This window comes from Oryctolagus cuniculus, chromosome 20 (genome assembly GCF_051225735.1).
Source record: "Oryctolagus cuniculus isolate XC-2025 breed Fujian yellow rabbit chromosome 20, ASM5122573v1, whole genome shotgun sequence".
NCBI classification, from domain to species: Eukaryota; Metazoa; Chordata; class Mammalia; order Lagomorpha; family Leporidae; genus Oryctolagus; species Oryctolagus cuniculus.
This window is the reverse complement of record NC_142886.1, coordinates 25,426,978-25,444,665: the sequence shown is the minus strand read 5'-3', so window position 1 is coordinate 25,444,665 and position 17,688 is coordinate 25,426,978. Positions and strand designations below refer to the sequence as shown.

The following is a 17,688-nucleotide window of genomic DNA, read 5'->3' as shown; positions in this document are numbered from 1 at the left end:
TTGCGGCGCTGGCATACTGGGTTCTAGTCCCGGTCGGGGTGCCGGATTCTGTCCCGGTTGCCCCTCTTCCAGGCCAGCTCTCTGCTGTCGCCAGGGAGTGCAGTGGAGGATGGCCCAAGTGCTTGGGCCCTGCACCCCATGGGAGACCAGGAGAAGTACCTGGCTCCTGCCATCGGATCAGCGCAGTGCGCTGGCCGCGGCATGGTGCCCATTGGAGGGTGAACCAACGGCAAAGGAAGACCTTTCTCTCTGTCTCTCTCTCTCACTGTCCACTCTGCCTGTAAAATTTAAAAAAAAAAAAAAAAAAAAAAAAAGGAAGACAGGGCCGGTGCTGTGGGGTAGTAGGTAAAGCCACCGTCCGCAGTGCTAGCATCCCACATGGGTGTGATGAGTCCCGGCTGCTCCACTTCCAATCCTGCTCTCTGCTATGGCCTGGGAAAGCAGAAGATGGCCCAACTGCTTGGGTCCCTGCACCTGCGTGGGTTGCAGCTCCTGGCTCCTGGCTTTGGGTCGGCCCGGCTCCAGCTGTTGCGGCCATTTGGGGAGTGAATCGGTGGATGGAAGACCTCTCTTTCTCTGCCTCTATGTAACTCTACCTTTCAAATAAATCCATCTCTTTAAAAAAAAAAAAAAGACGACGAGGACTGGCATGGGGGCAGCATGGAGGCTGGGCCCTCTGATCACTAAGATTCCTGAAGGATGAGAAAGAGGCAGAAACAGCAGGGACTGCAGGGGGTGCTCAGGGGACCACACCCAGTGTCCTGCAGTGCCGGACAGGGAAGCAGCAGCTGGAGAAGTGGTTGGGATCACTGAGGAAGAGTCCAATGCCAAGCTGATGAGTTTGTCCTTGATAAGGTGGGACACAGAACGACCAAGATGCTTGTCAGTGGAGCTAAGGCGAACAGGCTAGTTACACACGAAATGACAAACGACAGAAAGCTATCTGCACACCAGGACACAAATGCTTTACCTGTGTACTCCACTGTTCTCGCACAAGAACCGAATTCAGTACTCAAGTTAACCTCTAAGCTTCTGTGACTTAAAAAACAATCAGAAGAAACATGCACTCAGTGAGATCCTAGAATACAGCTGAGGGAAGATGGCTGCTGAGGTGACAGCGCGGCTCCTGATGGTATCTGGGTAAGAAGGCAAGCCCAGGACCACAGCTTAGCACGCGCTCCGCACCGGGGAACTCACCGCTCTGGACTTCCCGAAGGTCTGCATGAAGCAGCCACTGCAGTTCGACTGAGTGACTGAGAATCTGAGCAAGTCACTTACCTTCTTTCTCTTTCCAGTTTGAAACTGGCAGCCAAGTCAGAGGCGGCAGGCACCTGGCAGCCTGAGGGAGCTAAAGCCCTTACCAAAAAACCAAAACCAAAACTAAAGTTCTAGGTGCTGAGTTATCGAGTATCTCTCACACACACACACACACACACAATCTTGATCCGTCGCTCTTCTTACAAGCTCACAACAGACGAATATTCCCACAGGGCCACAACCTGCTAAGGCCAAGGAGGTGCTGTCGCCCCCTCCAGTCGGACCTCTCGTTGCCCGCCTTACCGTCGTCTCTGCCCTCCTGCCGCACCCGTCACCTGCCCGGCTCTGCCATGCGCACAGGAAGCAGCGCCTTATTTATTCTCTACAGACACAGGAGTAAGGCACTGGGCCAGATGCCGTAAAGGAAACACGTGGTAGGGAACACACATCCCACTTTAGGGAATTACGTGCTGTCCAATTCTAGTATCACAACTCCAAGTCAACTGAGATCTTTCAACAGAGTTGGTTGTACTTCTGTCATTCTGGAGATCACATAAAGGGTTGGAAATACACTGCTGAGGGCTCCCAAGACCTCACAGGGCCGCTGATCCCTGTGGAGGTCCCCGTCTTCTTCATGGAGCCCCACGGATTTAAGTTAAAAGAAGAAAAATTAGACATACCTAATCATAATAGAGCAATGCACTGCCAGAGGTAACAGAACGGAGAGTGGGATTTCAGCACCTGCCTGGCAGAAGCGAAGAGATCAGGCCTCAGTCTAGATCACGATCATCAGACACAGGGCACGAGCATCTGGAAGAAGGGTCAGGCTTCTTAAGTAGAAGAGTCAAAGCCATGGCTTTCCTTTCACAGTGAACCATGAAATCCACAGGCTCTTTGCAGAATCACAAATGTCAGGCGCTGCCCCAGGCAGAGGGCTGTCAGCTCTGGCTCTGGCCAAACATCAGCACAGAAGCGCAGGTGCATGTCAGTATCCAGGTTCCGAGGGCAGCGGCCTGAGGACTTTAACTCTCAGATGTGGGCGGAGCAGGAACCACCACAGTAGCTTGCTGCTCAGGTCTTCAAATGCACACAGTAGTTCTTTGTTTTCTCAGAACCTATGATGCCTCTGTCACCTCATTACTGTCACGCTCTCTTGAGAGCAGTTGCCCACAGTGCTGGGCTGGCTCCGAAGTGCTCATCACCCTCTGAGGACACCCATGTGAAGGATGCCATTGCTATCATTCCTTCATAGCCAGAAATCAGCTAAGTGCAGCGGGTAGCTCCGCAGGAGAATGGAATGTCAGTTAGCAACAAAAAGGAACAAATGGCTGACAGACCTAAAAACCTGCATCAGTCTCAAGGGAATCATGCCAAGTGAAAGCAGCCAAAATACCAAAACGTTACACACTATACGGTGTCATACATATCTTTCCTTAATAACAAAATGACAGAAATGGAAAACCCATTAGTGGTTGCCAAGGGTTGGAGATGGGGTTTGTATGGGGGGGGGCAGATAGGATAAAGGTGGAGAAGGGGTTACACAAACCTACACATAAGAAAATTGTATACAATAACACCTATGCCCTATATTCCACACCATGAATAAATACAGCTGAAAGAATTTCTAAAAAAATTCAGTAATCCTCCTTACAATAAGATACCTTTGGGAAACTAAAAAGGGGAGAGAGAGAGGAATACTTTTACACACGATCCGAATGACCTCTAACACATAAAGGAGAAAACCAAGGTAGCCATGTGTACAAAAACCAGCTGAAAATGTGAGTACTTAGTGTGTATATACAGAATTTTTCTAAGAACACGACACAGTTTCCACCAGCTGCCTTTACAGATGGAAGAATACTTTACACTCCTGAGTCTTCTGCGTTTTATGCCACATGAATGTTACTCATGAATCACTCTCTTCTTTCTGACTATGTGGTCTGGCAACCGCTTTCTGGGACCACTCATCCCCTCTTGGGTACCTGATTACCCTCTGCACCTGATCTGAAACCTCCATACTGGTTCCGAAGATCAGTGCCACTGGTACCTGAAAAGTGTCTGTATTTCTCCAGCTCACATATGCTGTACTATTTCATATGGAACAGCAGAGTCTACAGGAGCTGGCTATAAAAAGCAACAACTATCTTCAGGCCAGCTGGGCATTTTGAATTTCAAAAGAGCAGTGAGAACATAATAGTGAGATGATGACAGCTACTGACTGCTGAGACTTTACCACGGGCTGATCACCGCGCCGAGCAGCTTACACGCACTATGTCTGCTTTGTCATTTTCATTTTATTGGAAATGGAAGTTCAAATAGGTTAAAAGATTTACTCAAGGTCATATAGCTTCTAAAAGAGAAACCTGAACTTGTACTAGGATCTATCAATCTAAAAATGAGTGATCCTCCTCCTTCTATGGCTCAGTAAAACTCATGTTAAGTCCTAGAAATTATGCCAGGCTCTAGTTACCTACAGCAACATGCAGTGAGCAGAATAAAATACTTAGTGCAAAAGCTGACGGGCATCCACAGGAAGAAAATGTAAACTGAACTTTTTTGGACACCTACTTTGGCTTTCTCAATCAGTGATCAAAACTTTTCCACAAGGAAGTAAATCCAAACACAAGATTTTATGGTTTTACCTTTGTCAATAAACTTCCGTATTATTCACTGATATCTGAATCAAATTCCTAGAAATTATGAGCATCAAATTGTCAACAAACGGACTACTGCAGAGTATGTTGGCTTCTGAGTCCTACAGTTCAGTCACCAAAATATTTTGAACAGGCCAACTCAACTTAATCCTAAATCAATGATTCCAAAAGAGAAAAGCCATCTACATCTCACCTACTAAGCTCCTTGTAAGCAAGTTTACTGGTAGAGCTGAATCACGGAATTGAGAAATCTGTACATTTAGGTTAAAAAATCCGACAGGCCCACCAGGATAGCAGGACCTTTCCCCAAAGTCAGACTATTCTGTATTAAGACACCAAAGATTTAAAATAAGAGTATGATTAAAATAAAAATTTACTAAAATTCTAAGCAGCTTTCTGAGATAAGAAAAACAATGTTAACGAAATGAAAATGAAATGCTAGCAAATAAATAAAATCCCAGGTTGGGTACTCTGTATTCTCAGTGCATCTCTTAACAAACTTAAAACATTGTGGGCATTTTCTACCCATACCAAATCTCTCTGAGGTACCCTTGGATTTTCTACTCTGTTCTGCTTCTAGTGATAACACAAGTTCAAGATTTAGTTAACAACTCCATTACTGGACTAGCAAAATCAAGTAACAATTGACCATCTTAAATATTTTCTTTTTGGTGCCTAATTTTTTTTTTCATTTGTCTTCTTACACTGAGGTCATCTGTTAGATCACTTCCCTAAAGGCGATACTGCTTCTCCCCTAAGGTCATGGTAATCTGTATCTTCTAGAAACTGGCAGGGGCCATTTCTGTGGCCTCTTCCCCACACCTCTTGATACAAGCACAGACACAAAGCCAGGGCTGCGAGGCAAAGCCACAATCCAAAGCTCATTACCACTCCCTATTTTGCTGCATTCTGAATGCCGTCAGAACACAATCTAGAAGAACACACAGGTTTCCATTTTTGTGAACCAGAGAACGCATTCTGGAAGGTTTGTTTTTGATGACAAAAGACACTGGGTGGTTTTAGAAAGCAATAAATGAATCTTTATATACTAATTCTTTTTGGTTATATTGTGATACACTTTTACCCAACATAATGAAGTGGCTGAGAAAGATCAGTGTGTAGAAATGTATTGCAGGCCAGGCCAATAAACAATCAAATAGCTTATTAAATACTACAAACAGTGGAAGTTATTTTATGCAGCAGATTATACATTCAATATTGACTTCTTAATGAATTTAACGTCTCCTATGCTTTAAACACTCGAATTTCAGGGAGGTCTGCATCAAATAAGAGTTGGCGACCTCGGTGATGCTACTCAAATGTTAGTATTAACTCTACTCACACAGCATGTAATGTAGGTCATAAACCGCAGAATTTTTGTCTGTAGCCCGAAGATACTCAACATACTGAAGTCTGTAGTGAATGTGTTTGCCAGCTGCTGAGCTGCATTACAGAGTGGAAATGGTGTTTGAGAAGGAGGCTCTGCTCCGTTGTCTTCCAGTCTAGAAGGTGACTTTTTTGTCTGAAGAATGAAAAAGGGAAAACAGTCCCCTTTTCATGTTGAAATAGGAGTATTTGGGCTTTGGGTCTGTGTTTTGGGCTCCACCTGGTTTTACCCACACGACGGGGCACTGTGTGCAGAAGGCCATGCCCTCCAATAATGAACAATCTGGCGAGAACCTAAAACCCGACAGGCTTACAGGCTACAGGTCAAGGGCTCTGCATCTCCATACTCCCTGCAATCTTGACTTTAAATCCTCCCATTTAAGTCCAAATGGCAGTTCTGTCCAACAGGATTCAATGCCACATCAGGAGAAAAACCAAGACCTAATGTAAAAATAAAGGGAGGAAACAGAAAAGAAGAGAGGGAAGAAACAGAGTGGACTCCAAAAACACTTAAAATAAAGCATCGTGTTACTGAACAGATATACTCCAGGGAGTTGATACTTGAACTTGGTCTCTGTCAGTCTTCAAGATACAAAGATGAAATCAGCTATAAAACAAAGATGAGTGTTTCTGAACGTCGTCAAACGCTGTGTTATGTAACATGTGCTAAGGAACCACAGAATTTTAAAATATCCAATGGGAAAGAGTTTTGGGAGATGTTCAGCTAGTATGTAATTAGGACACATCATTTTATAAAGGTAATAAAAATAAAATTAAGAAAAGAGAAACGGGCCTGTGCTGTATAGCCCATGAATCTCATCGGCTTCATCGTGAAAGTTTATTGTTTTTAATCCTAGTACAATCAGCTACCAGTTACATACAGTAAAAAACAAAACCAGCCACAAAGCAGTGATGGCAGAGATAGTCTGTGACGTCGTACAGTGGAGGAAACAGTCTCGGAGTCCTCCAGTGGCCCCCACCAGGCTTCAGCACTTCAGCTATCACTCCCTCCCACCCCAGAAGAGTTAAAAAGAAAAGTTAATGTCTTGCTTGGGTACAGCAAGATCCTAATACCTCTTGGGGACACTGAAGAACTTTAAAAAACTAAAGCAGTAGAAACAAAACAAAAACTGAAACGTGGAAGCAAGGTGACACACAGAGAAGCTCCACGAGGCCTTGGCTTCGGGCCACCTCCAAGCGAACCACCTGGAGAGAAAAGACAAGACCGTCAGGCCCTGGGAACGGGCGCCAGGCGCGGCAGACCACACCAGCACATCACCCCACTCCTTCCCCAGTCTAGGATCTCCGCGCCTTTCTCCAGACTTCCGTTTCCTAAGTGAGCCAGGCTGCAGAATACTGCTTCCTGTTCTAACACTTTTGTGTTGCAAATGTCAGCAACTAGCAAATACTTACTCTTTCAGAACTAGAAACACAGGAAGAGGGCATTTCTAGCAAAGCATGCTGTCTTCTTTATCTCAAACCCCTTGATGCAAGCACACAGTAGGCCGACTGTAAGACTGCATACTCTTACCTCAGAGAAACAATGACTCCATTCAAAACTAAGTCTCATATATATTTGGTTCGATTGAGGGCTTTTTCAGCCAGGTGACCACTTTCATCTGTGATCTTCTCCCAATCAGTCTGTCCGACCACAAAACCTATGGCCCTTTTCCTATCTGCGTCCTTCTTTTCTTCCAGGTCTGCCCATCTCACCTAAAAAGAACACAGCATTAGGCTGGGTTTCAAGAAAAATCAATATGCAAAAGGCCCCCTTCTCTCTGGATAGTTGAAGAGGCAAGATTATTCATCTGAAACCACAAGTAAGAAGTAGAGAAAGCCATTTATCTTAAGTTGCAGAGCACGAACGATGGTCAATCACCAAGTCCTAACTGCTCCAACTCCTGAGCTTGTCTGCTCTCGGCTCAGTCGTGTCCTCTCCATCTCCTCGGCCACTCCTTTTTAACTCGATGACTTCATTCTTTGGCCTGAAATAAAGCACTAACATCTAACCTAGTCTCCCTGTCTCTGTTCACCCTCTTGAACCCACTCCACTGGTGTGATCTTCCTAAAATATACATGGTTGTGACTCTCAATTGCTTCAAATATTTCCCCTCCCTACAAGATGAAGTCCAAGCACTCAGGCCTTCTTAATACAGTCCCTGTCTGATGTGCAGCATCTCCAGCCAGTGCTTAAAGCATTTCACACAAGAAATACAGACTGACTTCCAGCACCCGGAGCTACTTCATGCTACCTCACTTTGTATGTATAACCTCTCTTCCTGAACTCTGTCTACCTCGTGTGAGCCTAGTCATCCACCCATGCTTTATCCCTCTTTTCCTTTGACATTTGAATAACTCATCAATGAGTTATTCATTGCTCTCCTGGATTCACTTCTGGATTTCAATATGTCTACTTTTGAACTTTCACATTGTGTTGCAATTAACCATTAATGGAGTTCTCTTCCCTATATACTATATATTCAGACTACAAACACCCTGGATCAAGGACTGAGAGAACTGAGTTTCATTTATCTCCCCACACATAAATACTTCTTGAAATTCAATCTTAGAGAAAAGAGAGAGCTGGATTTATTACTTTTGTTCACAAGACAAAGAGATCAATGGACTCAACTGATATCATTATTCATGGCAAGATTACAACTACAAATCTATGAACAAAGGTATTTTCTATTGGTACTCTGGGTTTTCACAAATATAAATTCTTTTTTTTTTTTTTTTTAATTTTTGACAGACAGAGTGGACAGTGAGAGAGAGACAGAGAGAAAGGTCTTCCTTTACCGTTGGTTCACCCTCCAATGGCCGCTGCGGCCGGCGCACCACGCTGATCCGAAGGCAGGAGTCAGGTGCTTCTCCTGGTCTCCCATGGGGTGCAGGGCCCAAGCATTTGGGCCATCCTCCACTGCACTCCCTGGCCACAGCAGAGAGCTGGCCTGGAAGAGGGGCAACCGGGACAGAATCCGGCGCCCTGACCGGGACTAGAACCCAGTGTGCCAGCGCCGCAAGGCGGAGGATTAGCCTATTGAGCCACGGCACCAGCCACAAATATAAATTCTTACGTCATAAGTTTCTAAAAACATATGCAGATATATTCTGTTTAAGTTCAAATATTTAAAGACAGACTATGAACCTGCTGCTTGTAGTACACGGTGACACATTCTGCCAGGATCATTAAAGAACGGCTTGTGATTTACTGTCTGCAGCACGGAGAGGGAACTTCATCCTCTTTACACTGGACTAGGAAATATATTTTTGTTCTGACTGGTAATGAAATGACCAGACTTCTAACAGCTACAAACTGGTCAAAGGGACGATCTAGTAACAGCAATAGGGGAAAATTGGCAACACCTGACTCTGCTTCATGTCGCCTTCTAGAGGGTAGGAAATCTATGGCTTAAATTCCTTCACAGGCCTCACTAAGAAGCCTAATAAATAGTGTAGGCTTTGGCATATAAAGATTTGACCTTTATATATGGATCTTTGGGCCTTCTACCCATCAATGCTGATGTCCTGTTTTGATTAATTCAATAAAGTCATACATACACTCAGTTCCATTTAGCTTCAAACATACACATTTTATAGAAATATGGCTATGTCTGAAGGGGCACAAAGGATGGCTGGACAGACTGTGGCTGCTGTACAAAGGTCAATTTAAATCCATGCCTGGGGGCTGGCGCTGTGGTGCAGTGGGTTAAAGCCCTGGCCTGAAGTGCCAGCATCCCACATGGGCGCCAGTTTAAGATCTGATCCAGCTCTCTGCTATGGCCTGGGAAAGCAGTACAAGATGGCCCAAGTGCTTGGGCCCCTACACCCCCACGGGAGACCTGGAGGAAGCTCCTGGCTTCGGATCGGCACAGGCTCTGGCTGTTGCAGCCAACTGGGGAGTGAACCAGCAGATGGAAGACCTCTCTGTCTCTACCTCTCTCTGTAACTCTGTCTTTCAAATACATAAAATAAATCTCTAAAATAAATAAATAAATCCATCCATCCATCCCTCCACGCATGCCTGGGGTAGCCTCAGCATAGAGTTTAAAACACTGATCCATCTCACCCTGCTATTCTTAATTCTGTAGTTAGTTCCTGAGTCTTTAAAACTCAGATAATGGGCCGGAATTGTGGTGTAGCAGGTTAAGCCACCACCTGCAACGCCAGCATCCCACACGGGCACTGGTTTGAGTCCCAGCTGCTTCACCCCTGATCCAGCTCCCTATTCATGTGCCTGGGAAAGCAGCAGAAGACAGTCCAAGTGCTTGGGTAGCCATGTGCAAGACCCGGAAAAAGCTCCTGGCTTCAGTCTGGCCCAGTCTAGGCAGCTGCTGTCATTTGGGGAATGAAATGGAAGATCTCTCTCTTTCTTTCTCTGTCTCTCCCTCTCTACAACTCTGCCTGTCAAAAGAAAGAAAGGAAAGGAGGAAGGGAGGGAGGAAGGAAAACAAAACCCAAAAAGCATAAAACACTCAGATAAGAGATGGGCATTACGAATGCCTGAATCACATATTGGAGTGCCAGTTTGAATCCTGGATTCTCCACTTCCAATCCAGCTTCCAACCAATGTACTTGGCAGGCAGCAGAGAACTGCCCAAGGATTTGGGTTTGTGCCATCCACATGGGAGATCAAGATGGAATTCCTGGCTTCTGGCTTTAGCCTGACCCAACTCCAGCTGTTGTGGGCATTTGGAGAATGAAGCAGTGGATGAAGATCTCTCTTGCTCACTCTACCTTTCAAATAAATAAATAGGGCTTGGGAAAAAAAAAAAAAAAAGACTCAGATAAAAAATATGGAATTAGAAGCAAAAGTATGAATTTTTAAAAAATAAGCAACAGGCCGGCGCCGCGGCTCACTAGGCTAATCCTCCGCCTAGCGGCGCCGGCACACCGGGTTCTAGTCCCGGTCGGGGCGCCGGATTCTGTCCCGGTTGCCCCTCTTCCAGGCCAGCCCTCTGCTGTGGCCAGGGAGTGCAGTGGAGGATGGCCCAGGTGCTTGGGCCCTGCACCCCATGGGAGACCAGGAAAAGCACCTGGCTCCTGGCTCCTGCCATCGGATCAGCGCGGTGCGCCGGCCGCAGCGCGCTGGCCGCGGCGGCCATTGGAGGGTGAACCAACGGCAAAGGAAGACCTTTCTCTCTGTCTCTCTCTCTCACTGTCCACTCTGCCTGTCAAAAAAAAAAAAAAAAAAAAAAAAAAAAAAAAATAAGCAACATATATATGTGTTGTTGTGTATAAGTCAGTGTATAAGTTCCAAATTCCAAAGTTGAAATTAAATAATTTAGAAACTGTTATTTGTTCATATCTCTAATATACGAGGCTTCAATGCGGAAAATTGAAATTACTAGATAATGCATATTTTCCATAAACTTTTTGAGGACCCTGCATATATATATATATTTTTTTTTTGACAGGCAGAGTGGACAGTGAGAGAGAGAGACAGAGAGAAAGGTCTTCCTTTTTGCCATTGGTTCACCCTCCAATGGCCGCCACGGCCGGCGCGCTGCGGCCGGCGCACCGCGTTGATCCAAAGGCAGGAGCCAGGTGCTTCCCTTGGTCTCCCATGCAGGTGCAGGGCCCAAGCATTTGGGCCATCCTCCACTGCCTTCCCGGGCCATAGCAGAGAGCTGGCCTGGAAGAGGGGCAACCGGAAAGAATCCGGCGCCCGACTGGGACTAGAACCCAGGGTGCCGGCGCTGCTAGGTGGAGGATTAGCCTATTGAGCCGCGGCACCAGCCACTAATTCTATATTTAAACTAATTTACATGTTGAATCCTTTCAGTTCCGTAACAGGATTAATCCACAGACCCCATGCACACAATCAACTTGTAGAAGAATGAATGATTACAAAAACACTAAACATATAAGAAGCAGAATAATGATTTCAGCTAGAAATAGCTTCTTGAATGCCAGCCAACATCATTCCTAATTTTCCAAAAGCTACTTCTGAGATTTAAAGAACATTTGATTTTATTTTTTGTCACCTATTAAAAAAAGTTGTTACAGTAAAGAAAAAATCTTGACTAACATGCAAAGGTTTGAAGTACATATATTTACTGCACTGTTACTAAAAAATATTTCTAAAATATACAAATTTAGCAAACAAGGAAATGTTTACATTTCTCTTTCATAGTTGTTAAAGAAATACAAACTGAAGTCCACATGAGCTATTATTATTTTTTTTTTAAAGATTTGTGTATTTGAAAGGCAGAGAGCTACAGAGAAAGAAAGAGAGAGAGAGAGGTCTTCCATCTGCTGGTTCACTCCCTAATGGCCGCCCACAGCAGGAGCTGGGCTGATCCGGAGCCAGGAGCCAGGAGCTTCTTCCTAGTCTTGCACATGGGTGCAGGGACCCAAGGACCTGGGCCATCTTCTACTGCTTTTCCAGGCCACTGCAGAGAGCTAGATCAGATGTGGAGCAGCCAGGACTCAAACTCGGCACCCATATGGGATGCTGGCACTGCAGGCGGTGGCTTTACCTACTACGCCACAGTGCCAGCCCTGAGCCATTATTTTACAGTCAACTACGTAAATGAAATTTTTTAAAGATAAATTAATTATATTTTAAAGTCTAGCCATTTAGTTAAATTCTAGTATGGTAAAATTCACAGGTAAACAGCTATTTGTTACAGTGGAAGTTAATCCCAGGAACTCACCTGGTATTTGTAAAAAGCCAGATTACAGAAACCAAGAGACCACAGGAAAGATGTATTGTGCAGTATTAGCTACCTGGAGGTCTCACAGAGTTCTGATGTCAGTTTTTGTTAAGTCGTTTGAGAGTTAAAAGCGATTTGAAATTAAGGTATGAGGCAGGAGAGGAGGCTAAAGAGGAGCCATATTTTTTTTTTTTTTAAGATTTATTTATTTACTTGAAAGTCAGAGTTACAAAGAGAGAGAAGGAAAGGCAGAGAGAGAGAGGTCTTCCATCCACTGGTTCACTCTCCAATTGGCGGCAATGGCCAGAGTGGTGCTAATCCGAAGCCAGGAGCCAGGAGTTTCTTCCAGATCTCCCACATGGGTACAAGGACTTGGGCCATCTACTACTTTCCCAGGCCATAGCAGAGAGCTAGATCAGAAGTGGAGCAGCCAGGACTTGAACTGGCGCCTATATGGGATGCCGGCACCACAGGCGGCAGCTTCACCCGCTACACCACAGCGCAGGCCCCGAGGAGCCATTTTAAAGGATTATATTGTATGACAACTCAGTTCCCCTTGGCCACCTAACTTAAAGGAAACTGCATGGGATCACAAACTGCTCACTGAAGAGAATGACAGTTACATAAAACTACTTAGAGCAGAATAGTTCTCATTTCAGATTATTCACTGTTACCAGAACTACAATTACTCCCAAGGAGAGCTTCTCTGGGTCCCAAACTTAAAACTGCGAAGACACTGACTGGCATCTGGCACAGACATTAGGTTGTTACTTGGGGCATCTGCACCCTGCATCAGAGTACCTGGCTCATCTGCCTGCACCAGAGGTCTGGTTCCTCTGCTTCTGGTCCAGCTTGTTGCTAACATATCCTGGGAGGCAACAGATGGTGGTTCAAGTACTTGGGTCCCTGCCACCAATGTGGGAGACTCAGATGGTGTTCCAGGTTCCCAGATTTGGCCATGCCCAGCCCTGGCTGTTGGGCATTTGGGGAGTGAACCAGTGGACGGAAGATCTCTCTCTCTTTGCCTTTCATATAAAAATGTAAAAAACAAACTGCAATAATAGTCATCACTCAAGTAGTCCTTGGATGGGGCGGGGCACAAATGGAAGGCCATCAATGGCATCTCTTTATCCGATCCCCTTGAACTGTATATAAAAAGGTGGGCCTCTGGACTGTCTGTGTTGGAAAGCTTTGAAACCTGGATTCTTTCAAATAGTATATGGTGGAGTGTTGTTCGTCATTTTAATTCTTTTAGAATAAAATACTCTCTAACTACTAAACACTGAGGAAATTAATAAAATACAAAGAAATGGTGGATAAAGATATACAACCTCACAAAAAATGCAAAATGAGGTATTTTGAATCTATCAGATTGTCAACAGTTAAAAAGTTTGACAATAGCACTGCTGGTGTAAGTGTGGACAAACAAGCATTTACAAATAGGTATACAGGATACACAAATAGAAGTAACCTTTTTGGAAAATGATCTTTTAGTATCTGTCAGAATGATAGACCACATTCTATGAGCCTGCAACTTTAATGCTAAAAATTCACTTCAAGGTACATTTGCTGCCAAGACATACACACCACGACTCAGTATTTGTACCGGCAACGAAATGGAAACATCAGAAAGGCACTGGGTAAATAACTGATCGTACAGCTAGACAATGGCACAGTGCACATCCTTTTTAGAGAATGGAAGATCTCTATGAACTTACATAGGGAGATCAAGGTGGATTAGACGGACAAAGCTTGTATGTGCCTTTGCTTCACTTCGTTTTAAAGAACATACCTACAACAATCACTTATACTGAACTCAGTATCTGTGTGAAGACCCATCCCAAGTCCTGGCCCCATTTCTCTGCTCCCTTCCAGAGAGAACGTCTCCAAGAAGCTGTCTGCATTTACGGTCTGTCTTCATCTTTCCACTCTCCAGTCTCCTGCAAACCAGCTTCTGTCCCTCAGCTCTCTGAAAATACCACAACTGCTGGCGACCTCCACGCTGCGAAACCTAACAGCATTTCAGTGTCCCCCACGTCCCTGTCTTCTCTGCATCACTAAAAACTGACCGCTTTCTCTTCCTGAAACACCCCTGGCTGCAAGGCTGGGTCCTGTGTCCTATTATCTTTTCTATTCACACTTATCTCTGGGCAAAATCACTCAGTCTAATGGCTTAAATACCATTTCCTCAAATTTGTGATTTCAGTCTCAGGAAATTCATGACTTTCATACTACAAGTCTGCCATCTGCACTGAGATCTCTAAGGTCCCTCCCTTAACTCCCAATTCTCTCCCTAAAACTTATGACTTCTCCAGTTTTCTAAGTAAACAGTACAGCATAAACCTGGAGTGCTCATGGCCAGAACCTCAAGGAGTCACCCTCGATCCCATCTATCCTTGGACCCTCCACACTGAATCCATTACGAAGTCCCACAGATTCTCTTCAACACTGTATCCTGCACCCGGTTCCTCTGCCCCGTGACAAAATGGCACAAATGGCCACTCTCAACCTTCTTAGGGTTGACAATATGCTATTCATGTGAGGTTCTGGTCTCCATATTTTAAGTTAGTTGTACATTTGATCTAACAATTTGTAAGGTCTGACACTTTTGTGGATATGTAACAGGATACAGTATAAACTAAACTGCTCTTTAAAAAAAAAAAAGAGCATTCATTTGATTTTCTGCCTGCAATTTCTCAGAACCAGAAGCTTAAATGGGCTTTTCATGTGTTGGCAGTTACTGACAAGATCTCTTACCCTCTTCTTCCCAGGCTCAGAAGCACGAGTATCATAGTCGTCAGGGAGCTGAAGATAATCCTCCATTCTGCTGGCAATCGCCTCCCAGTCACGTTTCCTTTTAGTACCAGTCCTCAAGCCATCCAACTTGTCTGGGGGACAAACACAGAGCCACAGCATTAAGGAAGAGTGTGAGTTAGCACACAAGACAATAACAAGAGGAGAGAAGGCTGGAGGACTTTCAGAGGGCACAGCCACATGTCTGAGTACAGCATCACTTGCAGATCCAAACCATCTTCTTGGTTGAAATAATCTCAAGCTCTGTCTACTGTCTGTATTGGCAGCCATGACATCATGATGTTGGGTTAAGTAACAAATATGGGCAAAGCACAAAGCAAGCGAAGGCACTTGTCTCCTGGCCTCCTTGTCCTCACACCCCTCAAAATCACAATTCAGCTCTCATGTTCTGAAGGAAAATGAAAGGCAGGTTTTCCCAATTTTTTCCATTTTGCTGTTTTTCCTTAACACAGTATTAATACCACCCATTTGATCTTCAATCAGGAGCAATATTATGCCGTATGAAAGTGAGGCAGGAACTCAGTGAGCCAAGCTAACATTTAAGAAGGTTCTAGATGAACAGTTTCTCAGGATTTTGGCTGCTGTGAGAGTATTCACCATGGGTTAATATTTATGAATACACTGACTGTATGAGATAACCACTTTCTCTATGAAGTGCTATTGACCATTCTGAGGCTAAGAGCTGGTTAGCAAAGTGACAAGATCTGATATTTCTCTCTGAACCCCGAATCTCGGAGGGCTTTCCAAGGTCTCAAAGCTGTAATCGGTTAAATAAACAGGGACTATGAATTCAGAAATTATATGTCTTAAAGAAGAATACACAATGAGAATGTGCTGTATATTTTTTATTATTAATATTGATTCTGAATACTACATGTAGAATATTACGAGTTTTATACATTTTTTAGCTACATTGAAGCACTAAAACTTTTGAATCACCTGAATTTACATAAGCACAGTGTTGTTAAGCAGGCCAGTAAAAGAAAAGCCTAAAAACTTCAGAAACATAATTACCATGCTTCATCAAACTCCATGAAGGGTGAGAGTGCACACAGGTGTACATAGGCACCAAGTTGGAGAATACTTGATTAGAAAAGTGCAATAGCTGTAGGAGAGTGAGTTTATGTTTCAAATATAAATGTCTCACACACAACTAACCGTATAAGCTTTAAAAACCAACAAGGTTTTCCATAATTGACGCAGCTTTTAGTTCCTAAGCCCTTCCCCCATAAAAGCAATCCTCACTGAAAAATCAGCAAAACAAATGACAACACTTACAAAACTCAAGAAACCTGTATCATCTCAATTGGCAATATTTTAATATGGACGGGTTCAACAGACCCAGTCTTCCAAGTTTCCTCTGTAAACCAACTGCTGTACTAAATGGCTGTATCTACATGTAAACGACGGGCCATGTTATACATGAGCTTAAAGCAGGAATACCTTGACTACACAGGGACACCAATATGGTATTAGAAAACCAACCAAGTCCCACAAACAAGAAAACTGTTTTCGGTTCAAAGCGTACAGCATTACCAAAAGGGCAGGAAGCTCCAACACACTTATTAAATAGACCACAAAGGATTTCCAACCTCAACACAATCAGCTTTGCCATCAACATACTTGACAGGAAAACTTTCACATCTGTTTCAAGAACACAGCATGGCCGGTAGCAGTGCAGAAGGGCAGTGTGAGAACTGCAGAACATCCCCCAGCACACCGCGTGTACCACGGGAGTTACAGATCAGGAATTCCACATCTGTCACGGGGAAGCTCAGAAGAGCAGGCATTTCTGGTGTGAGCATCCTTGCTTGAAAGGGTTAATTTCAACTTTTATCATGCAAACATGCTAACGTTTCCTTCTTGGGGCTAAAGAAAGGCCCACACCTCTTCCACCCAAACAACAGATGGGTGGGACAGGTGAGGGAAAAAAACCTGGGTATTAGTCACAGGAAGAAGGCTGGTGCCCAACACTCACACTCATGATTTCCAGAGGGCCTGAGTTTCAAAAGATGAAGTTTTAGAGATGAAATTTTAAGTCCAACTTGACAAGAGATTTTTACATTTTCAAAACAGTATATGTATTATTATAACACATAACAGAAAAAAAATTTTAGGCAAATCTATGTGTTTTCTAAATGTAAATGATATTTCTGAAAACTGATTCAAGGTGAACATACAAAGGTGATGTGCCTATACAAATAGTAATTACATTCTAACTGTGAAGGGAAATGCAGAAATGTCTGAAATGCAGAAGGCAAACACACGACTCCTAGGTAGAGACAAACGATGCCAAGATGGGAAAACCAAAAGTACTTCCTATGGAATTCCAGTAGCGTCACTGCTGAATCCCAGAAAGCTAACACCCGCTGTTGCATTAGGGTGACTGCACCAGCCAAGAGGGAACCAGTCAGGTGTGATTGAAGGTGCCTTCAACAGCTCCATGACACCCACGCCAGCAGTCGCTCAGACCTGTTCTAAATTGTCCTAAAATCATGCTGCTTCTAAATTAGCATTCCAACCCAGGCCAAACAGCATGCTGCACTTAAATCAGAGCACTGAGCAAGAATCTGCGATGAGATCCAGCCAGCTGCTTCAAAGACTACAGGTAAGCATCTTCTCACTGGCAGACTCAGTCGTGAATAAAAATCCCTCGGTTTCAGATTCTACTCTTCTTCTGACTCAATGTATGACACTGTGAAAGCTCAGTATTTTCCACCCAAACATTATCATGTTACCAAGAGCAATTTAAGAATGTTGGTAAAGTACTCAGAAGAATAAATTTGTACGTGACAATCAAATATATTAAATTTGTTATAAGGATGGCAACGTACAAAGACAAATTCTCAGACGCAAGATTCTCAAGTTTTTGAGAACAATCTTCTCAAATGGATCAATGGGCCAAAGTCAAAGAGGTA

General features: G+C 44.1%; 1 protein-coding gene across 3 annotated transcripts in view; it reads right to left on the bottom strand.

The window, feature by feature from the left end:
• Positions 1-6,093: 6,093 nt before the first annotated feature.
• Positions 6,094-17,688, bottom strand: part of YLPM1 (YLP motif containing 1) — an 83,463-nt gene continuing 71,868 nt past the window's right edge. For all 3 annotated transcript variants that reach the window (XR_011384926.2, XM_051826234.3, XM_070065276.2), the window contains 3 exons: positions 14,714-14,844; positions 6,829-7,010; positions 6,094-6,503 (listed from right to left, as the gene is read on the bottom strand). Coding sequence is in view for 2 of the 3 variants with exons in the window: in XM_051826234.3 (XP_051682194.2) it covers positions 6,864-7,010; positions 14,714-14,844 (278 nt within the window). In the remaining variant the exon portion in view is untranslated. The remainder of the gene's footprint in view (positions 6,504-6,828; positions 7,011-14,713; positions 14,845-17,688) is intronic.